Source organism: Battus philenor, unplaced genomic scaffold (assembly GCF_028537555.1).
Source record: "Battus philenor isolate CCGP_79_NKW_IND1 unplaced genomic scaffold, ilBatPhil1.0.hap1 SCAF_21, whole genome shotgun sequence".
Lineage (NCBI taxonomy): Eukaryota > Metazoa > Arthropoda > Insecta > Lepidoptera > Papilionidae > Battus > Battus philenor.
Window position 1 is genome coordinate 2828039 of NW_027181684.1, and position 24842 is coordinate 2852880.

The following is a 24842-nucleotide window of genomic DNA, read 5'->3' on the forward strand; positions in this document are numbered from 1 at the left end:
CATATAGTTTATTTCCAATAATTTACGGGTTGATATTTAATCTGTTGTAACTCTCAAAAACAACTATTTTAATTTTATCACTGAAGATAAAAAATTAAAAAATGTAAAGTTCTTTTTACTACATGTTTTTTATAGAGTTCATACAGTTCTAATAGTATAAATGGTTTATATTATATGTAGTAGTTATAGCAACATTTGCAATCTGTCAATAACGATTTTCATTTTTCAGTTTCAGTGATTGTTTTCTTTTCATTGTATATAAATTGTGAAATGTAATTTTAAACTTGAAAGGTTAAGCACAAATTAATAGCATATACATTGATAAATCGATGCATCAATAATTTTATTTAAAAATCATTCTTAATAAGGTTTTTTATACTTAAATGTTTAAGGATAGTCTTTAGTTTGCTTTAAGCAATAAGTATAACACAATGAAAGTTAAAAATAGTGTTTTCTTAATTAGTATAGTGATTTCGACGAATTGTTTCGGCTTCAGTACGTGTAAGTAATTTGTAAATATTTCCCTATAAAATAAACGTAACGTAAACTTTCTGCTATACTATTGTTTTTTAATGTCTTATTTTTCTATTTTATAAACTCTAGTTGATGTTAATAGGTAAGCGCGTAAATCTTTCTTTATGATGCCTAGTAAGAAGGTACCTTTACAGTGTAATTTGGGACGAACAATTCGCAAACATTACTTTATTACTAAAATTTCCAGTTTAAATGGTAATAAATCATAGCATTGAAATTAAAATTAAGATGTGGTGTTGTATGACAAAATTTGTATAGCATTGCTCTATAATAGGCCCAATCATAAAATACAAACCCTGGAATTTCACTATTTTTATTTGTACACCTCTCCTGCTCCTCTCTCGTCTCAACATGCTCTAGAAATTTGTCCCAAAAACTAAACCCCTTCCCTGAAAATAAAGGATAGTCATACAAAATTTTCATTTCGTCATAGTAACAAAATTTAAACACATATACAATTTCTCTACTGGTCAGAAGTACATGGGTTTCCAAAATATTCTGAGATATCTAGAATCAACAATGAAATGCCCTAAAAGTGACTGTCAGGTATTCTTAGTCTACCCAGTTCCTCCATGTCATATCTTTTGTCACACTAAGCAATCCTCCTTCTTAAGAACAGACATATTTCATGAATATAGGCAAGCTATTTCATTTATAAGATTTATTTGCTCTGGTTGTCTGATCCCAATTGGTTACTTGCTTATGTATAGGTGACATGATTACTTACAATAGGCCTTATCAATAGGCTGAAAGTCAATCACAGAGCTATGAACAGAGCTATACTCTGAGTTTTATTATGGCATTGAATCTGAAATGAGGTGATCTGTAGAAGAACCTAAGACATAACTTAAAGAATTGTTCATCTGAAGTGATAGTGGTTGGCATACATTGCTTGTAAACTGATGGATATTGAAGTTGAAAGGTTCTCAAATGGCAACCACAAATGGGTAGGCACGGAGTGGATAGGTTCTCCACTAGGTGGACAGATGACATAGTTAAAGTTGTCAGAAATTGCTGGATTGTGGGCAGTGCATGACCAGTAATCATGGCAATCAGTTGAAAAAAGAGGCAACTTGATTATGTATGGAAAACCCTTGTAAATAACAGTTAATTTAAGTTTTGGCAACATTAAAAAAATTGCAACTGTCGAAAATATCTTTGGGATTTTGGAAAGCACTTCTTAGGATTAATAATATCAATATATAAACTTTTCCAAATTTTCAAAATTTAATATTTCTTTTAATTATTATTTCAGGTTCAATATACAACAACCTAAAATATTTTGAAACTCTCCACTCGTCAAGTCTTAACCACCATGTTGTGAAGCGTGGCACCAAGTTATCAAATCACCCGTTTAATATAATCAAAGAGCTGCACTTCCGAACACTTGGAAAGGACTTCAGGCTAATTTTGCATCCGCATAGTTCTGTTTTGCATTCTAACTTCAAAGCATACAGTGTTGATGGTGAAGGGAAAAAAACAGTTGTGCATGTTGGTATGTAAATATGTATTTATTTAGACCAGAATTAAGCATTATAACAAATAAAAATTCTGATACACCTGCTTATTAACAGTGTGTAAAACATAGTTATAAACACAGCAGATGGCTTTTTGCAGATTAATGTGCAAACTAAGCAAGAGATGATATCTATTTCTTAGACTTTCTTTGACAAGTAAGACTGTATACTCTGACTCCTTTCCAAAAAAACAATTGAGCTACGCAAGAGACTATTACATATATATATATATATATATATATATATATATATATATATATATATATATATATATATATATATATATATATGTAATAGTCAGAGAAAATAAGTTATTGGGCATCATTAGAATAGAAGGATGTAAGGGTTGACATTGACAAGGAAGGTCACAGGGACTGTCAGATTTTGTATGTACAACAAATGTACGAGTGTTTTTGTTAGAGTTCTTGGTTTAAATCAAATTTCACTGCTTCATCCCCACATATATGTACATTGTAATATTTTGTAGCTTGATTTACTATAAAGAGTTATAAAAATTAATTAACAAAGGTACAAAATACTTTTTCATCTTTTATGGGTATATAATAATTGTAATTAATTTTGTTTCATCACATGTTTATATATCAATATATTTAAAGTAATGTTTAGAGAAAGTTGTGAATATACAGGCTGATTGTTTTATAGGTGTAAAAGTGAATGTATATTCCGATTAAAGCTTGTTTCCAAAAGCTTTATTGCTTTTACACCTGTTTTGTGTAACGTATACAAATAATTTTATTTGTTAAGATTTTTAGAATGTGAAAGGCCTTCTCATAGTACAAAGTTTGTAGAGTCAGATAGTAAACAATAATTAAATTTAATATGTAGTAGTCTGAACTAACACACCCTTATTTACTATATTAACATGACTTATGTTAATTAATGTAAAATGTCATAAATTTATCCCTTTCATGTTTTTAGAACTTTAACTAACCTATGTTAGGTTTAGATTACATTATATTACTACAATTACATTAAAATATATTGAATTCATAGACTGAATTTCAAGTATTTTTTTTTTAATTTTTCAGATAGAGATAACTTCTACACCGGCAGAGTGTTTGGTGAAAAACTATCAGATGTCAAGATACATATAGAGGAAGGTGTTATAACGGGAATTATACATACTCCAGATGAAACCTATCATATTGAGGTAATATATGATGAAGTAAATTCAGAATATTCCATGGATTCATATAGAGAGGGGTAGAGTATGGTGCTCAGAGCTGATACCCGTGTAGCAATTTTAAGGAAACCTCACAATGGCCTTAACCTAACCTAACCAAAGCATTATTATTGCACACAATCAATATAGTAATTTAACTTATTAAAACACAAACAAAACAATACAATACATTACACACACAGACAATCATTTCTTATTTGTTGAACGGAATGGTATCCATGTGTGTGTATACATATTATGTTATGTTTATGTGCATGTGTGGGACCACAAACTGATCTATCATAGGCCCGTGGTGTTTAGTGTGCATGGTCATGTGACACTAAATAAATACATATTATAGCAAATAGTAATAATTAAATATATATACATATATATGTGGGAACGGAACATAAGAGTGAAGGAAGTGAGCAATTGATTGATGAATGAAGAGTAGGAATGAATTATGGCATTCTCTGGGAAGATGGCAATGGGCTGGTTTGCATGAACTATGTAAGAAGTGAAAAATTAGTGTTAAAAAAATATCTAAAAACATCTATTATTCGCCTGCGTGATTCACTCCTAAATATATACATGTATATACCTACATCTATATATATTACAGGTTGTGAACTCAGCTCCCCACCTCACTATAACCCATTATGTCCCAAGTTCATAAGTGATGGACGTAAAGTTGGTTACCGTGGGTTTTATGTTTTGTGCTGCTATATTATATGGCCTTAAATGAATAATGTTACTTTAGTTGCATAGAGCTTAATCCTTCAGCGGGTTAAAAACATTTATCTGCAATTTTCTTAGACCTGATTGTAAGCATTAGAGAATTATCTTAAAGTATGTACACTGCATTTAATGATTTTTGTGTCAGAGAGACTACTTAATTTGAATTGAAGTGAAAAGTCTGTTTGTTTGTCAGTGTTTTATTTTATAATTGTTGCTAAATAAATACTGGATGGGAGTAGGGAAAGACCAGTCATTGAGGTGATCTTTCGGGAAGACCTAAGCCTTGCCATTAACACCTATCCGCTGTCCTGATGATGATTAAAAATTTAGTTTGAAATGTCATTATTCTAAAGAGTAAATTTTTATGCATATATATGTATGTGTGTGAGTGTGCGCGTAAAACAAATAATTTATATTATTGACAACAATTGAAATATATATTCTAATATATAAAATTCTCGTGTCACGGTGTTCGAACTTGAACTCTTTCGAAACAGCTTGACCGATTTTTACCAAATTTTACATGCGTATTCAGTATGTCTGAGAATCGGCTACTATTTTCCATACCCCTAAGTAATAAGGGTGGTCCACCCCGAAATTTTATTTTTAATTTTTTAGACAATTTTTTTGGTTTTTATTATGATACAGCATACAAAAATACATACAAACCTAAATTTTCACCCCTCTACGATCAACCCTTATCTTACATTTGTTAATTAAAAACTTTAATTTTTTTTGCATAACTACGTTTGCGGGATCAGCTAGTATAGATATATGTTACATCTCAGAGGTTTCGACTGGTGTTGACAGATGGTGCTAGAAGCCCCGCATAAATTTTTACATACACAACACACATACGACAACAACACAACATATATATATATACATATGATATGACTGCAAGCTAAATGAATTATTTCTCCCAGCCTTCATGGCGACATTTACCGGACCAAGAAGATGGAACAATGATCACATACCGCTCATCAGACATCCGTTTCAGTTGGGCAAATGCCAACGGAAGTAGGCCTCGTGTTTGCGGTTACGTGAAAGAAGGTCAAGGTTCGTATCATTCACATATACAGGATGATTGGTTGTAGATTTAAAAATTTTAACGGTGTTAATGTATAGGACATTTGACAGCAAAAAAGCTTTAGAGCTTTTATATCTATTTCCAATTATCCTGGAATAAAAAGCGACAGTCCAATAACTTCTTGCAACACAAAATCTGAAGTCAGAAAATAAACTACACCAATACCTCACTTTGCGTCGTAATTACGTTTTAAAAAAACACGACGCAAATTGAAACGACGCAAAGTGAATTAAGATTTTATATAGCAAACCATGTAAAGATCGAAGATAGGTTCCAGGGTTACGAAAATACTACTTTTTAAAAAGAAAGTTGCACAAAGTAAACATAAAAAAAAAACAAAAATAATATAACTCTGCCAATAAATAAATTAGAAAAATTTTACCTTTTTTGTTACCACAAACAATACGTAAAAATTTATATAAATTTATTATTATCTTTTAAGAAAAGCACAACACTCTACGTAATTGAAACTTAACTCTAAAATTAGCAAAACAAAGTGAAAATAAAACTGTATTCAAATTGCGTTGATTTTAGTTAGAAAGGGAATCCCCGAGTTTTGATAGCATGGCGCAATTAGAAAAGTGCTGTCATCTTTTAGAAAAAAAAATTATATAAAAAAGACTCTAACCCAAAACAACACAACCTCGAAAATGTAACGACGCACTGTGAAAATTAGTACTAATTAAGCAGCGACGCAACTTCGAAAAATACGCAAAACGAAACGATGCAAAGCGAGGTATTGGTATACGACTAATTTGTATAAACTAAATTTAGTAGTAAACTCAATTTTGTAAACGCTTAGCAGATATATCTCTCGTAGATAACTTTGGATATTCACCGCCTTTATATATCATATACACCTATAAATAAATAGTTTGCTTTGCAGAATTAGAAGAAGGTGATGATACGGAAGATTATAATGACAAGCTGGAAATAAATCATGAGCGATCAGAGAAGAATAAATACTTGAAGTCGCAGAATTCAGAGCATAACAACGATGGTGTTTATGAAGATGGCGAGTTTGACTACAAGAGAGTGAAACGCCAGAGTGACTATGAGTATACTCCTACTAAGACAAGGTGTCCATTGCTACTGGTAGCAGACTACAGGTTCTTCCAGGAGATGGGAGCGAGTAACACAAAGACTACAATAAGTTACTTGGTGAGTGTTATACAGGTTTTATATTTCAAATTAGCCCTTTTGCTCTTCATTTAGCGTTTTTGGGACTTTGCATTGTCCTTTTAATAAATTAAACAATTTAAATACTAATATTCCGGACTATGTGCACTTACACTTTTTATTTGTTACTTTGCACTTTTTAACATTATATTATTTCAAAACTAATTTGTATTAGCTACAGCTGTAGACTGTAGGCAAAGTAAGTTAAAAATATATATACGTGTATATATATATATATATATATATATATATATATATACGTATTACATATATACGACTTAAAACTTGCACAAAATAATAAAAACGACAATAGATTATAGAAAAATCAATGTTTTATTCTTATCAAAACTTAATGTTTAATTTTTTTTTTATTATGTGTATATATACATGTGTTATGGGTAAATAACTATACATATATAGTTACATGTTATATGTAGTAATATACATATATATCTATATATATAAATATATATATGTAACTATGAATTGTTGTTTCTTTGCAGATCAGTCTCATTGACCGTGTGCATAAAATATACAATGACACAGTATGGCAGGACAGACAAGTTAGTATTTATTAGTTTATAACTATAATAATTAACGATGGTCGTCAAATAATCTTTTACTTCTTAGTACTTCTCGTAGATATGTAAGAGGAACTAAAAAGTAAGACTGCTTCGTTCATTCTTCTCCTATCTATAGCGTTTTGCTATGGAATAAACTTACAATAGTATTTAAAAGTCAGCAAACAGTTATATATTGAAAAAGAAGGTTTCAGACCTTTTTACTGGAAAAATCTCTGCAACTTTATTATGTAGTATATGTTGTCGCCGTTTCAAACCATTGCCCCCTCCTGTAATGCATATGCCTTCCCTGAAGATAACTATGGGGATATATACGATAATAGTCACGTTTGGCAAGTGGGTTGGCGATCGCAGTGTGGTATTATGGTACGCAGAAGACGCTGCTGCTCAAGTGAATTTCATAAAATTGTATCTTGGTAATCGAAATGCAATGGCAAGTCTCAGTCCTCAACCGCTGAGCTACCAATACCCAATAGCATATGTATATCTGCAATATATGTATATATTATAATTCATTTAAGTATGTGTTTGTAAGTAATTACTTGATGAATATTTATTATGTATATGTATATAGCATATTGTATTATATATTTAGTTTTTATAACATTTATATGCTTGTCTAATAATTATCTCTGTACCATGTTAGGTTGACTGGTAGAGAATGCCTAAGATATAATATCTGTCCATACGTAAGTTAGATTCGGTTATAAAATGGGGGTTCACAATAAAGCCAAAAAGGTTCTGTTTTCAACATGTAACATGGAGATACAGTATTACATATACAAATACAATTTTTCATCACTAACTCTAAAAAGTTGATCTTAGATAATATTTTTTGGCTATGCTCAAAGCTTTGTTATTTATTCTCTCCCCCCCCCCCTTCCCCTTTGAAGACCTCTGGTTCCAACCTGCAATATATGGGACAGGGACATTACAACTCTAGTAGTCTTTTTCATTATATGCTTTTGTTTCACTCTCTGCTTTCATCCTTTGCAACTTCTTATATTGCAATTTCATTCTGTTCTTAAAAATCTCTAACTTTCTTCACATTCAAATCATGTGCATAATCTTCGTTTTTGGACCACAGTTTGCTACATTATTACACTTTTGATTCAATTTTTTTTTGTCTGAAGTGGCAATTGAAGGGACAATTCACTCGTGCAACCAGCAACCGTTTAGCCCGAAAGGTTCTCTAGTAATAACCATAATCCGGTACACGTGGCTTGGATAAGTTCCCCACCAGGTGGACTAATAGATATCTTTGAGGGAGGCCTAGACCGTATAGTGGACGTCTGTCAACTCATATGATGATGAAGAAAATTCTTCGTCTATGGCCTAGAAGGAAGCAGACATATAGGGTGGGCCATAAATTTTTGCACTTTTGAAACATGTGTAGAAATAAAAGTACAAATGCTATTTTGTTTATGATTTATTAACCGTAATTATCATTTATTAAAATTTATTTTTTAAAAATTACATCGTCGAGATGTGCTCCGTCTCGCCGTTGGCCCCTTATTCTCACGGTTTTGGAGAAATCAAGTGTTGCTATATGCAAAAATTTTTGGCCCAACCTATATATGTGTGACTCTTTCTTTTTGTATTTAAATTATTGTTATGTAAATTTGTTATTGCATTTTCAGGACATGGACGGTTTTAAAGGTATGGGATTTGTGATAAAGAAGATATTGGTTCACTCGGAGCCGACGCGTGTTAGAGGCGGCGAAGCGCACTATAACATGGTCCGTGAGAAATGGGACGTGCGGAATCTTCTCGAGGTAGTTTTTAGTTTTTGATATAAAATGTAAAGTTATTTTAGATCTTATTATAATTGCCTAAGGTCTATTTTCAAATACAAACTTTTTACTAGAAAATTCATAAATAATTATACAGTAACAGAGTAAATCGTAATATATTTGTACGTGTATATATATAGGTTTATAAACAAAGTCGCTTCCTTCGGATCCCATTTGCGATCTGACAGTCCCTCAAGGAGCCATGCCGGAGTCTATACTAAGGAATACGAAATTGAATGAGGAGATAGATGGATGAACTCGTGTACCTGATGCAGACTATAGAATTAGCAAGTGGCACGCCATATGGGAAGTAAAACAGATGTCAGCTGGGGAGTTCTGATCTGAGGTTCCTAAGTGACCACAGGCTGACAAGCGCAGCGTAAAACGTCCGTTAACAATTTAGACAGCCAACTTTGTTAACATCGTTAGAAAACGCTGGATGCGTTTTGGATATCAATGGGGAGGTATGCCCAGCAGTGGAGGTTCTGTGGGTGAAATTATGATGATAATTAGATATTCCCACCAATGTTTAGTACCTTGGTGGGAATCATCACGATGTCTCTGTAACCATAAGGCTTTGCAGATAATCAAGGAGGCTATAGATATAAATAAATAAAGTCATTTTCATAGAAAAAGCATAGGAATATATGTTTTTTTCCTAATAGTATAATATGCAGTATGTTCACGGTAAATGTAGGAAAATGAATTGTTAAGGAATCACAAATCTTTAAAAAATTGCAAACCGCTCTGATTTATTGTTAGGTCTTCTCAATAGATGGCGCGTTACTTATAATCTCGTATGCATTGTGTGTGTAAAAGCTATTTTGATTTTAACCAGGTGTTCAGCCGGGAGTACTCTCACAAAGACTTCTGCCTGGCGCATCTGTTCACGGACCTGAAGTTTGAAGGAGGTATCCTGGGCCTGGCGTACGTGGGTTCACCGCGGAGGAACTCCGTGGGCGGTATATGTACTCCCGGTAAGTTTTTCATCAACATCAATAGGTTACCAACGTCTGAGAAATGTAAAAAAGGATATTTAGCCACTTCCGCACATGCAGTGGTAGTCGTGCAACAAAGTGCACAATAAAGTGGCTAAATATTGGTCCTTTTCTTACTTAGGATGGACTTCCGCAAGGTAACGCCTGATTCCATTAAATGTCTGAGAAATGAACATATGCAACATTTGATTTCTTTCTTTAAACTCGTGTGTCGTCCAAATACATTTTTTTATAAACTCTGCTTTATTCAAAGTGGTCATAAGTGTTTTGTGGTCAATTTTAAATTATTCAGGTACATTGTAACTGCTGATATGTCGATCTTGATCAAATTTAAAAAATCGTGTCCTTTTTTATCTGCAACAGAGTATCTTTGACATTAAATTTATGCTACTCTATACTGGGATTTAATTAAGTCCACAAACGTCACAATTTTTTATTGCTACCAGTGTTGCATTTTTTTAATTAAATAAATTTTTTAATTTAAATCTATTGCAAATTTGCTCCTAACAAAATGTTTCTTTTTTACAACATAAACTTTTTTAACGTCACCAATAACAGCCAGATACAAATAATACAGACAAAGAGATTTTATCGCAAGTTATAAGTCTGTTTGTAATATTAAAATAATTGCTTTTTACTACATGTATATGAATATATTTATAATACAGTATATTTATACCGAAATTACGTTTTTTTTTTTCAATTTTGTCTGTCTGTTTGTTTCGGATAATATCTTAAATGACTGGACCTATTTTGACGGGACTTATACAGACAGGAAATTGTAATGAGGAGTAACTTAGGTTACTTTTATTTTGGAAAAATTGTTAAAAAAAAAACTCAAAATACATGTTATTTTTTTTTTGTAAAATCCTAATTAGACGAAATCGCGAGCACAGTTAGTACAGTACATACGAATATATAGTAATAATAAAATTTTTTGCTCATCAACATACAAACATGAGTCAGAATTGACGAAGCGATTTTGCATATCGCGAATATATATAATGGTCACAATATGGTTAACATGTCCAAACATTGATAAAAACATAACCTAACACTTTATAGATCACTGTTTCCCTAACTTTTTTTGTTAAGTTCCACTAAGTCATTTCTAAAATTCTTAAAACCCCCTATGTAACATACATAATTTTTCGAATTTGCCCCCTGTGGGGCGTGGGCTACGCGTTGGGAAACACTTATAGATCTTTCTGCTACATTTAGACGTCAAATTGAGTCTAGATTATAGGGGTGTCAATGTCTTAGATCTTAAGACTCCAGATGAAAGTCAACGTGTATAGATTTTTTTATGTAAGTAAAGGTAAAGACATCATTACCCAGGTGAACTACCTCTTATGAAGTAATTTACAGTGTAATAACCTATATCTGGGAAACATATTTTTACATTTTTTTTAATTCAACAATATTTGCTTAGTGTACATTATCTGTGATATATTATTTACCTATATCATCTTAAAAACATTTTTTAAATCTATCTATTCAACAATAAAATTAATATTTAAGTTATTATAATTGAAATAAATATAGTTTATTTTATAATTATTATTGTAATAAGGTTTGTGTTGCTTTAAGATTATGTTATGTTTTTTTTTTGTTTTCAGCCATTTCGCTGCGAAATGTGAGTGTTTATCTGTTTTGTTTTTGTTTGCTTCTTTTCATACGTTTGTATATATTTTGTGTTTCATTTGCATCATATACTTATGTTTTATATTATCGCTATTATGTTGTTGATTAATTATGCTGGAAGTTAATGAACATTAAAACATACTAATATATACTGCTATGATCAAAAAGTAAGGTGAAATTGTTATTTAAAACTGTCAAGGGCCATGTCCGAAGATAAATAATTTGGTGCTTATAAATCGGTGATAGTTTTGGAATTTTTTTGGCTGAGCCCAAATCATTTTAACCCTTAACTTGGCATATTTTTTTAATGTTACATTAATATTCATACCACTTGACTTTTAAGACCCAAGGATGCCAACAGTAAAAACTGAACAAGCGCTCGAAAATTAAGAAATTACCTAAACATTCACATACAAATGATAACTTTGCGTTCAAAATTGATGCCACTATTTTCTTTTAATTCTGATGTATCTCTACAGATACATTATCAAGAAAAGGGTTAAAGGATGTTTTGTATTTTAAAAGGTTGTATAGAAAAAGCGTCAAAAATCGTCTCATGTCGTTCCGCAACCACCGTATTTGCTGGACTTGTCTCCGTGTGGCATAAGCCAAGTTATTTGGCAAACTCAAGAGACCAATACGAGGATGCTTTTTCAACACGATTAAGAATATAAAAACCAATTCGAAGATCTTGAAGATTATACTGGATATAGCGTTGGCGAAAGTGCGTTTTATCTGACGGGGATTACTTTGAAAGGAATAAATTGATTTGGAAGAATAAATAAAAAATTAGCATTTTATAAATAAATTCACACTTTTTGATCACAGTATTATACTAAAGTGTACCCAACTTGTGCTTTGAAGGATTATTTTTGGCTTTGATTATCTGTTAAATTATTTCAATATCCGAAAATGCTTATGTGAATAATTTTATCTCACCTAAATAACTACTGACATATCATGTAATTGGTTACATGATATGTCAGTAGTTATTTAAAGAATTATCTAAAGAAATATGATAAATTTGTTAAATTTTTAAAATTTAAATTTAATACACAAATTTTGAACTTTATGAACATACTATAGATATATTTAAAAACAAGGAAATCCACAGAATATAAAAGTCTCCGAGATAGTTCAAATTGCTCGTGTGACATTTGGGCAATAACGCGCTTTCACAACCTCACGCCACTTGAAATGTACCTTATATCGTCAATATTGTTTTGTCATTGTTTGACTATAAATCATTAAATGTACTTAGTGAGATAGTTATAAGGTAACAATTGTAACTAATTTTATATTTCTAAGTTTATACTTTCCTACTGCCTTTTGTTACTGTTTATCTCTAATAGAGTAAATAAATATCAAAATATTTTTACTGTATTACAAATTATATAATGTTCCATCTTCAAATATATACAATTCTCGTGTCACTGTGTGCGTGATTGAACTGCTCCGAAACGGCTCGATCGATTTTTGTGAATCTTAGCGAGTATGTCGGCCAGGGTGGAGAATCGGACATCTATTTTCCATCCCCCTAAATGTTAAGAGTGGTCCACCCCTATTTTTATTTTTAGGTAATTTTTTTGTTTTTATTTATTTTTTTATGATACAGCATACAAAAATACATACAACCCTAAATTTTCATCCCTCTACGATCAATCCTTATTTTTTATTTGTTAATAATTCAAAAAATTGTTACATGCATCATATATGTTAACAATTTAAGTTACACCTCAGCTAGTTGTCTAATTAATAAAGCTAACTATCATATATATATATATATATATATATATTTATTTATTTATCTGCTCATTGAATGAATAACCAGTAAATATATAACTTCACCTGCACACGAAACTTGCATATTAAATCATCCTGTATATTCTCTGCAGAGTACTTCAAGAACGGATACACTCTATATTTAAACTCTGGGTTGAGTTCGTCGAGGAACCACTATGGTCAGCGAGTGATCACTCGAGAAGCAGATCTGGTCACCGCCCATGAGTTCGGCCACAACTGGGGCTCGGAGCACGACCCCGATGTGGTAGAGTGCTCGCCCACCGCCAGCCAGGGCGGCTCCTACCTCATGTACACGTACAGCGTTAGCGGATATGACGTCAACAATAAGGTAAATATAAAAAAAACGCAAAATAATCACTGAGTTACCAGAACCAATTAGATGCTAAATCGTTGTCAATATTTTAAATAAATGGTAAAAGACCAATTCCTTTGACTCTAAAATAGAATATTATGTAGCATCTTTTATATGTACATGTATGTGTGTATTTATAGTAATGTATGTATTTTTATGTATTGTCACCCTTAACTGCCCTCTCCTTCATGTCTCTCATTTCCATCCAAAGGCTCTCTGGTAGAGATCACTTCGAGCGATAATATCGCTATGTACCATAGGAATTGTCTCTTTTTTTATTCCATTTATTGTCTATGGCGGAGTTCCCCAAACTTTTTTGTGTCGTAGACCCCTTGCCATGTTTTTCCGTGTTGGGTAGACCCCCTACTTACCTGATATTGATTTCCTGTGAATTTCTAACTGTAGTGAAGTTTAGTGTATGTTCAAAATGTATTGCGGACCACAAAGCGAATACCAACATCCTACAATATACACACTTTTATAAACATAGATAATAATTTTTTTACTTCATAGATACTGTTATAAATAATGTAAATGTTTTGATATTATAAGATAGTATGATGTAAGTAAATAGGTACTATCAATGTATGTGTTGAGATCCACTATTGTGGACCCCCATTTTCATTTCATGGTCCTCCAAATTTTTTTTCGCTAACGTAGACCCCTAGGGGTCGATATAGACCACTTTGGGAATCACTGATCTATGGTGTACAAAATAAGTGTAATGAAAAAAGTAATCAAGATCACCGTCGTAACTCGAAGAATTGCTCTTCTGAAGTGGCAATAGGCGGGGCTCATCGCCCGTGCAATTGAAGGCTGTTGTGGAAAGGTTATCAAGTGATGACCACGTGCCGGTAGACTCGGTGTGAGCAAGCCTCCACTAAGTAGACCAACGACAATTAGGTCGCGGAAAGTCGCTAAACGCCGTCTGCGCAAGATCGGTCATCGTGGCGATTTTTAGGAGAGATCTATGCTTTACAGTGATCAATATTTATTAGTTTTGGAGGGGTGAAACACGTGTTGAGTGATTTTACGGTGGCAGTTGTGTAATTCGTTTGTTTGCCGCATACGAATTTATCAGCGGGCTGGCGGGCGGTGCACTTTGTTGCACGACTACAAATACATGTGCGGAAGTGGCTAAATATTGGTCCTTTTCTTACTTAGCATGGACTTTCGCAAGGTAACGCTTGATTCCATTAAATATTTGCAGTGATCGTCCATCGGCTGATAAGAAGAAGATTTAATTATTCTATTTAACTAACTGCCCCGATATTCTTTGTACTGTCAATAAGTTTTAAGACTGTCGTTAACCTAGGTTCAAGATAAGACAGTAAAAAAGCAGTGGAAGTCTAATGGTAAGGACTTACAATCGTGGGTCGCGGGTTCAATTCCCGAGAAACAACCTTATATGATACACACATTGTGTATTATTTATATAGAATTACCACTGACAAATAAGTTTCCAGAGGTTTTGCAGCTGCGTTCTCTGCGTACCATAATACCACACTGCGATCTCCAACTCGTCTGCCAAGCATCATTATGGTATATCTCCCCATAGATATCCTTGGATGAGACCATTTGCAGTATCTATGGGCTGAAAGGACAATCTCTTTCTAACTTCTATTAAAGTCTCTTTAGTCAATCTTTTTTCGTACACAGTTGATCACGGAGATGAACAGAAGTAGAAAATTATGTGAAATGAATTAATATATCATCATCATTTCATACATAGAATCTAAATTGCTGAACTAGAGCTTCCCACAGATTTTTAATAGAACCAGTTGGAAGCCATCTGCATCCAAGGTTTTCCAAACCTTAGGCCGTCAGCCCACCTTGTACATGATGCCATCGTTGATATAATTAATGCATATATTGTTGTTCACTTGAGCAGTGGTAGCCCAACGATAAGGGCTTGGGACTTGCGATCATTTGTCGCGGGTTCAATTCCCAGGATACATTTTAAATTCATACTTTGTTTATTAATTATAAAAGATTGCTTCTAGTTACAAACAAGCCTCTGCTTATCATAACACCACACTGCGATCTCCAACCCGTCTGCCAAGTGTAGCGATTATGTTATATCCCACCATAGATATCTTTCCGAAAGACCTTGCAGTAGTCGTGTTAGATTTTTAAAGTCCGGACAAAATTGTGTTATTCTTTACAGAGATTTTCACCGTGCAGTCTTCGGTCTATCAGGAAGGTGCTTCAAGCAAAATCCGGACGTTGTTTCTCGGAGCCGGAAGAAAGCTTCTGCGGCAACCTTCGAGTGGAGGGCGGTGAGGAGTGTGACGCCGGACTCCTAGGTGAGGATCTATTCATGATCAACTACACATAATTAGATGATAGGCGCCCATAGCCAGGCAACTGTCTTACACTTTCCGTGATCTTGACTACTACTAAATTAGAACTAAAAATTGGAACTACACCAATATCTCACTTTGCGTCGTGGTTACGTTCCAAAAAAACACGACGCAATTTAAAACGCCGCAAAGTGAATTAAGATTTTCTATAGCAAATCGTGTAAAGATCGAAGATAGATTCTAGGGTTACGAAAATAGTACTTTTTGAAAAGAAAATTGAACAAAGTAAACATTTAAAAAACAATAATTATATAACTGCCAATAAATAAATTGGAAAAATATATACCTTTTTGTAACCAGAAACAACAAATTTATATAAATTTATTATTCTCTTTTAAAAAAAAACACAACACACAACGTATTTGAAACTGAACTCTAAAATTAGCAAAACAAAGTGAAAATGAAACTGTATTAAAATTGCATTGATTTTTAGTTAAAAAGGAAATCCCCGAGTTTTGATGGTATGGCGCTATCAGAAACAAAAGTGTTGCCATCTTTTGAAAAAAAAAATTTTTTTTCAAGAAAAAAATTAAAAACTCAGCCCCAAAATTAAGTAACCTCGAAAATCTAACGACGCACAGTGAAAATTAGTACAAATTAAGCAGCGACGCAACTTCGAAAAAAACGCAAAATGAAACGACGCAAAGCGGGGTATTGGTGTATCTCAATAAGTCATCTGATGTCCCTTGAGTTGAAGAGTTGTTTTTCTCGGACAGGAAGTCAGATATTTAGACCATATCCTAGACAGCTTACTCTCCAGAGAAAAGCCGACGAGAAGAAAAACAATATGTATTATTCACTTTATCTCTTGCTTGGTTTGTGCATTAATCTGCAATGAACTGTCTACTTTATATATAACTATGTAATAAGTCTTGTAAATATTTATCTTATAATATGAATTATGCAGTTAATATTGTGAATATTTAAAATATAATATGAATTATACAATTAATAATATATTATATAGTACTAATTATATAATTGGTATCGTGAATATTTATAATATAATATTGAATTATACAAATAATATTGTGAATATTTATTATATAATAAATATTGTAAATGTGCATTATATTTAAAAATAAATACACTGTCCCCCAGGTACGGAGGACAACGACATGTGCTGCGACAAGAACTGTAAGCTCAGAAAGAATCAAGGCGCCGTATGCAGGTAGGTAACTAAAGGTAAATTATTTATCTGTACATATCATTATTTATAAGAAAATAAATATTTATAATGAAGTGTTATGACATCAGTGACGACGGTTTGAAAGAAAAGTAGAATGAACATGATACTACAACCAAACTTACACAATAACCTTGCGGAAGTCCATCCTAAGTAAGAATAAGACCAATATTTAGCCACTTCCGCACATGCAGTGGTAGTCGTGCAACAAAGTGCACCAGCCGCTAGCCCGCTGATAAATGCGCATGCGGCAAACAATGCGTATCCCACAACTGCCACCGTCAAATCACTCAACACGTGTTTCACCCCTCCACGGAGCAGCTTCAGGAGTTACGTTACACCGATTAGTGTGAGTTATGTTATATATGCGGGATATGTGCGGAGGTGGCTAAATATTGGTCCTTATCTTACTTACAGAATAATTTAAATGTTCCTGGTGCAACTATTAAACTTACGCTCCCAGTATCAGTAGAGTAACGGTTTTATTTTTTGATTTAGTACCGCAATAATACGCAGACCAATTTGTATCATTCTCAAGTGTAAGAGTTACATAAAATTTATGCAAAAATTGTACCCGATGGTACACGAGATAAATGTTCAGTAAAATTGCCAGTCAACAACGCGTTAACTATGTCCTTAGTCCGCCTAGAAACATCTTACCTACTAGGATCTACGAATCTAATGCCTTATTCTATCTTGTAGAGAAATCACAAGCATAGCCTTAGTCATGGCTGACTAACTGTGAACTTAGAGTGAGTGCGAAACGTTGCAACACCGAAATTCACGTGATATATTATAAAAAATTGTAAATACACCTTAATTCACTATATTTGTGTTATAATTCTATAAATTTATATCGGTTACAATGTTTATTTGTAAGTTGAACCGCAAGAGAAATTAGTAAAAGTTCACATTAGTTATTTTAAGATTGGATCAATGTGATCTTTTGCAGCGACAAGAATTCTCCGTGCTGCGCGGGCTGCGTGTTCGCCGGAGCTGGCGTCGTGTGTCGCGAGGCCGCCCACTCGGCCTGCGAGGGCGAAGCCACCTGCAACGGCGCCTCCGCCGACTGTCCCAGGGTCACGTATCCACACAAGCTTTATGATGAGTCTAGCTGCACATAGATCTATTATGATAATTTTTTAAACGTTTTTTTTACATTGTGTTTTTGGCAATACCTATCTAACTTATTATTATTCTTTCAACGGTTCTTGTATTGCCAACAAAAACTAAGTGAAACTGATAAATGCCTTAGTCTAACTTTGTACTGCAAAATTATCAGCCTGACGCATTCCAATAGAAAAAATAAAAAAAATAAATTGTTTATCAATGTGATCACTTCATATAATATATTAATTGAAAGTGATATTATTTAATTACTTTTATCAATAAATACTGACCGATGCAGCTTTTAAACTAAAATATCAATTTGCAGAGCGTAAACTGTCAAACTAATTGTCTGCTGCGCGAATTCAAAATCAGGCTTTTAAACGCAAAAAATTCAAAGAGAAACGCCTATTTTTACAATACATTAATTGACAGCAAATATGTTATACAAACACCTCTTTACAAAAGTTACTCTTGTAACAACCCAACCAGTATATAGAAAAAGCCTATAATATAATCATTTGATATATACACTAGCTCATAAGGAAATTGTAATATGGCTTTTATTTTAATATTAATTATATTTTTTACATATACCTTGTTTAACACAGAAGAGTGTCACAGTAAAAATAAGTTTCGGTAGCCATATGTTGATTAATTGTATGTAGGACAAATATGTTTCTTTATTTTAACTATGGTGACCAAGTTATAAGCTTTTAGTGGGACTCCATGTGGTGACGTGAATTTTGACCACCTCCAGGCTCCAGCGATCGCGGACGAACACGAGTGCGCGGAAAGAGGTCGCTGCCGCAACGGCTCATGCGTGCCGTACTGCGAGACTCAAGGAATGCACAGCTGCATGTGCGACATTGGTCAGTCGTCCTACCTTACCCCCTACCCTTTAGACACACGCATACATACACATAAATACCCATATAATTATATGTTTACACCAATACAATCATACATACATTAGTCAGTCGTACTGTCGTGTGTAGGGACACACATGTATATACACAACTACACACCCATATCTACGTATGTATATACACATAAAACATACGTGTGATCGGACAGCCATACTTTTCTTTATTTATATTTATATACACACCCATACATACATATGCGTGATACAGCACACACACACTTTCATACATACATACCCATAAATATATAATTTACACTACAAACGTAGGACGCCCGATACTGGACATAAAACATAGATTTATTTTTATTTTGTTGAATTGAATCTAGTTATAAAAACAGCAGACGGCTTAATAAATAACAATGTGCAAACTAGGCAAGAAGTTACATCTATTTACTAGACTTTTACTTTGTCAAATAAGCTATTTGAAACATTGTAAACATCCGACGTACCTTCCAAGAAACCCAACCAAAGTACATCGGATGGTCACAGCATCAGTTCTGTATCAGATTCCGGAGAAATGGCTGCTCACCAGAGAACTCTGACTTACAAGTTCTAAAATCAACTTTTAGATAAGTTAAACAATAGAATAAGAAATATATGTTCTTGTAAACCTTTAAAAAAAAGAAGTCACTTATTTACGAAACTTGACTATCTTACAATATATTTACATCAGTTGATCAATGTGAACACGGCTTTCTAATTTACCTACGATCTGATTAGTCAAGGGGCGTGGCTAGGCTAAACACAATACACTAAAATCTTAACACGATTTACTTATAGTTCTTATGTATATGTTGCAGTGGCGGACGCGTGCAAGCGATGCTGCCGTAAGAGCCTCAACAAAACTTGTTTCCCAGTCGCACACAACGACATACTGCCTGATGGTACACCCTGTATACAAGGCTTTTGTAACAAGGTATATATGTTTTTTCATTTTTGTTTCGTTCGTTTTCAACTATTTGAAATGTAAATCATTTTTTGTTTTGTCATGAATGATAAGAGATATTATAATCATCATGTCTGCCGATAGACTTCCACTCGTCTTATTATAATCTGTGGTTACCGTTTATTTATAATCTGTGGTATGTATAGTAGTTTAATGAAAATAATAATAAGTAATGCATTTTTGTGAGTTTTAAAATGTGGGTTTTGGTACGTGTTAAGGGTGTCTGCGAGAAGACCATCCAGGATGTAGTGGAACGCATCTGGAACATAATAGAGGATATAAACATAAACAATGTGCTTGGCTTCCTTCGCGACAACATCGTGGGAGTGGTGGTTCTGGTGACAGCTCTCGTTTGGATTCCAGCCAGTTGCGTGGTAAGCTATACCTTTCTTACACCATAGACCATAACCATTAAATTCTGCTATAGGTCTCTGCAATAAATATTTGCAGTAAAGGCGATAGATTTTTATATTCTTTCTCGTTCTGTGTAACTCTTTTTTTTCTGACAATATAATCAATAATTCGTCTGCGATGGTTCTTCTTTTTTTACGTAGCTCACAATATCTAATTATGAAGTTCTGCAGCAGACATTGTAATTTAAAGGCTTTTTACAATTGGTAATAAGAACACGATTCTCTATTTTACTGCAAAGTTGAAGACTTAGCTGTGAACGTGCCCAGATATTTGGTCCAACGTTTCGTTACGTTCCTAAACAAGAATATATGCGAGTTTGTAAAAAAAAAATTTTAGATTCTATTTTTATTCATACTGCACAACATCAAATTATAAATGATCCTTATAAAAAGAAATCGTACTTGCTTTTAAGTACTTTGGGTGAGTTTCACGTATAATATCACACCGCTGCATCTTGGTACTAAACTAAATTTCAAACGCTAGTGTCAAAACATTTTCATAGATGGCGTTATGTTAACTGTAAAAGTTTGCAACACCATGTTCGGTGCAATTAAATGTCATTCTCTACAACAATAGCTTTATTTTAACAATAATGCGGAATATGGGGCGTTGAATAAGAGACAACTACATTTAATCATAGTATTTTCACACTTACGCCTTAAGATTTGAAACCAGATATCACATTTCTGGGCTTCGCTTGGCTATTGCCGGTTTTTGTATAAAGCCACGCGATGTAGGGATACAAATAAGCTCTTGTATTTTCAGATCAGCTACGTAGACCGACGGCGACAGCGTCAACATCAGAAGTACTTGGAGTGGGAGAAGCAGCATGACCTGGTGCATCCTTCATCTCCTCGGAAGATCATACACACCAGGTATCTTTATACTTATTCTTACGCTGTACCATTTTCAAGCTTCTTTGAAAGGATTATTTGTGTCTCTAAATACAATATTTGAAATAACAAACTCATGTGAATGATTTTATTCTAATCTAAAATTCGTATATTTCAAACACCCGATACTTAGAGCATTACACTAAATAAATAAAAAGTAATACACAAGTGTAAGTATAGACATATACAAAAATGCAACCAAACACACACACTGAATCACCGAAAACATGCGCGTTATAATACATTTTTCTCCGTTTTCTTTGTTTTGTAGAAATTGTAAGTGTAGAAAAAAGATTTTAATTTTTTCAACATACCTTGATTTATGAAGGAAGACATTGACTTATGTAATACAGTTATCTATAAAAGTGTTTATTATGTTTAGTTATTATTAATAACTAACCAACATTTGAAATTCATAAGTAATATCAGCAATTATTCATCAAATTTAATTTTTTTTATATTTAAATTCAACACACAGATTTTATAGTTCTATTGTCCATGGTATTAATAAAAATATTTCGTAAATCATTTTAACACCATTAAAATACCTATTTAATTGCACCTTGCGAAATAATTAAATTTTGAAAAACAGCTAGAACTTTCTGGGGGCTTGTTCTCGTGTGATAATTACTAATGTTGTGCCTTAGCTATAAATATTTGAATGATAGAATCATATATATTATAATAAAAAAACATGATTTTTTTTAATAATTTTTGCTTTCCCACAGATTACCGAAGCAGAAGTCGGCAACTCTGAAGACTGTCATACAAGGCACAAGTCAACTGTAGTACACAACAGCACAATAGATTTATCCTTAAGAAATAAAATTAAAGTAATATTTATAGTAATTAGTGTTATACTTAAATATTTTTAATATGTGGCAGCCCTACTGACTAGGCTAACAGTATTAGGTATACTTAGCTCTTTGTTTGGACTTCTGGTAGACTGGACTTAAAGCGTAGCGATAACAAAAGAATATATGACCGATAAGCGAAAGGGGAAGAAACAGAAGCACTAATACTAACTGATTTTTAAATAAAAAAAAAATATATTATTCAATGGAATAAATTTTATCGGCGGTGCAAGTGGCATAAGCGGAGCGGGTTACAATCCGCTACAGACTGAACCGAATTGCTTTTTAGTGGTTGTTTCTGTTTACCATTTATCAGTTCAAACATGGTTTTGAAATGTATGAATAGATACCATGGACCGGAAAACACATCATAGAACAGCCCAAGAACACGCACACTTCGTAAGACGCTAGACACAGGCCGCTTTCAACCGGGTCCTATTGAAAATCTAGAAAGAAGACATGGGAGACAAAATGATGAGAATTGATTTCATGAGCCCACAAAAATATTTTTCCATGCAAAATGTCTCAATGGCATCAATTTCAAAATGTCACAAATTGACTTAATTTTTCTTTTTGTTTCTTTAACGTCAATTTTTATAAAAAATGTAGCACAGTGTTCGTGTTCGTAAAGGGTGCTATGTATAATACTAAAGATGATATTTTAAACAAACGATGATGTAACATACTGTAAAGTCGCAAGATGATACTGTAAACATAATGTAAAATTGCAAGGTGATGTAAATAAACTGATGATTTAAGTAAAGAGGCAACTTGATATAAACTTAATTATTATCGTAAAATCATTAGAAGTTTCTAACTGTCTGCTGTAGCTTTGCTTGGCTAACGAATCGTTAGAAATTGTTAATCATAACGAATTGTCTTCTCCAGGAGTTTGGAGCCGCGTACCTCCGGTAGATAAACTACTGGATTTCATTTAATGTAAAATTAAAGCGATATCTTTCTATCAAAATGTAAAGCATGTGAAATAAATAAATAAAAAATCTCAAGTTAAACAGAATATTGATCTAAGACGTAATGCACAATTGTATTCTGCTTTTAAATATGTTATAGCTAATGAAACACCAGGCTTTATTCACTAGCTATCTTATGCTTTAGAATTTTGAACATCAAAACTGTAGATAGAACAGATAGCCGGTAGACGCGGCATGGATATGACCCCCCTCCCCCAATAGGGTGACCGACGATATAGTCAAGTTCAGGGGAAGTCGCTGGATACAGATAGCCCAGGACCGGTCACCGTGGAAACCTATGCCTTGAAGTAGACATCTCGTTGACTAATATCATGTTGAAGTAGAACATACTCACCTACCCTCTAACAGTATTTTCCAACCTTTTTTATACCATGCTCCACCTTAGCCTTCCTAAAATTCCCATGCCCCCTCTCTGTAATATTTAATGGAATCAGGCGTTACCTTGCGGAAGTCCATTCTAAGTAAGAAAAGGACCAATATTTAGCCACTTCCGCACATGCAGTGGTAGTCGTGCAACAAAGTGCACCGCCCGCCAGCCCGGCTGATAAATGCGTATGCGACAAACAATGCGAATCACACAACTGCCACCGTCAAATCACTCAACACGTGTTTCACCCTTCCACGGGGCATCCTCAGAAGCCATGTAACACCGATTAGTGCCAAACACCGAGTATCTGTAAATTAAATTTTCTTTTTGCCCACTTTCTACTTTCGGATTGCCTCCCTGTGGAGCGTGGCCCCCATGTTACAAAACACTACTCTGCAATATTAAAACTTTTGTGATAGGTAAAAGTAATAAAATTCCAATAGATATATTACGATCTTTATTATTCATACATCTATCTATCAAAGAAATTAGAATTTAACTCTAAATTAATTAATATATCTTATAATTAATTATAATAAAGATTCACTTATAATTAATATATATTTCAGAGATCAAATACGTCTAATATATAATTTGAATAATTCTTCAGACTTAGTTTATTTACATCTACGATGTTTTTATGAAGCGCTGAAGTAGAATGAAAATTCATTATAATTATGCATTAAAATAATATATATGCTATCTATATATAATAATGAATATAATTTTTATTTCAGTTATACAATTTGGCACTAAACAAATGAGATTTTAAATTATGTGAACAAGCTTATGTAAGTGTTCTAAACATCAATCTCTAACATTTAAATTTCAAAGTTTCTCATTCTACCCTACTTGAAATTTTTTTACAAATCTAAACGTTAACATATTTCATGAATAGCTTTCATATAATTATATTCTTAGAGTAACATAGATTTAATTTAATACTAAATAAATAAAAATGCATTATAAATAAAATAATTATTACAAGATAACAATCAGATATTATTTTGAATAAATAGGCGGAAAGTTACTGTGCGGTTTAGACTAAATTAATAAACTTTATTGTAAGGTGTTAACCTTTAGATAAACAAAACTTATTTTTAAACACATCTCCGCACACACCGAATAAAACCACAATCTTCTTTGTCATTTTCACATGGTTTTTAAATATTTGCAATCTACAAGTTCTAATACATCTTGTCAATTTTTTTCATAATTTTCTGACCCAAAATGGCGGAGATAGGCAAAGTTATCTTTTTTATTCGAAATAAACTACAATATAAAATACAAACAAGGATAAAAAGATTACACTTTACAAGTAAAAACTTTATATCTATGTTCTTATACGTATTTTCACTGCTTTTTTTAGCTAAAATTTTT

The 24842-nt window shown here is 33.0% G+C and overlaps 1 protein-coding gene across 1 annotated transcript; it reads left to right on the plus strand.

The window, feature by feature from the left end:
• Window positions 1-1436: 1436 nt before the first annotated feature.
• On the plus strand, window positions 1437-22063 carry Tace (ADAM 17-like protease Tace). Its single transcript, XM_068766719.1, has 17 exons — window positions 1437-1500; window positions 1790-2029; window positions 3101-3222; window positions 4899-5031; window positions 5949-6223; window positions 6745-6804; window positions 8463-8597; window positions 9454-9592; window positions 13153-13388; window positions 15580-15718; window positions 16877-16946; window positions 17914-18040; window positions 18829-18940; window positions 19797-19912; window positions 20161-20316; window positions 21122-21231; window positions 21978-22063. The coding sequence occupies exons 1-17, from the start codon at window positions 1437-1439 to the stop codon at window positions 22036-22038; spliced, it is 2295 nt and encodes a 764-aa protein (XP_068622820.1). The 3' UTR covers window positions 22039-22063.
• Window positions 22064-24842: the final 2779 nt, after the last annotated feature.

What these genes read in the sequence shown, in the direction of transcription:
- Tace (XM_068766719.1), top strand. Translation starts at nt 1,437, where the DNA reads ATGGATATTGAAGTTGAAAGGTTCTCAAATGGCAACCACAAATGGGTA. An exon ending in GGGCGGTATATGTACTCCCG is followed by an intron (nt 9,593 to 13,152) that starts GTAAGTTTTTCA and finishes TATTCTCTGCAG; the next exon opens with AGTACTTCAAGAACGGATAC. An exon ending in CCTCCGCCGACTGTCCCAGG is followed by an intron (nt 18,041 to 18,828) that starts GTCACGTATCCA and finishes GACCACCTCCAG; the next exon opens with GCTCCAGCGATCGCGGACGA.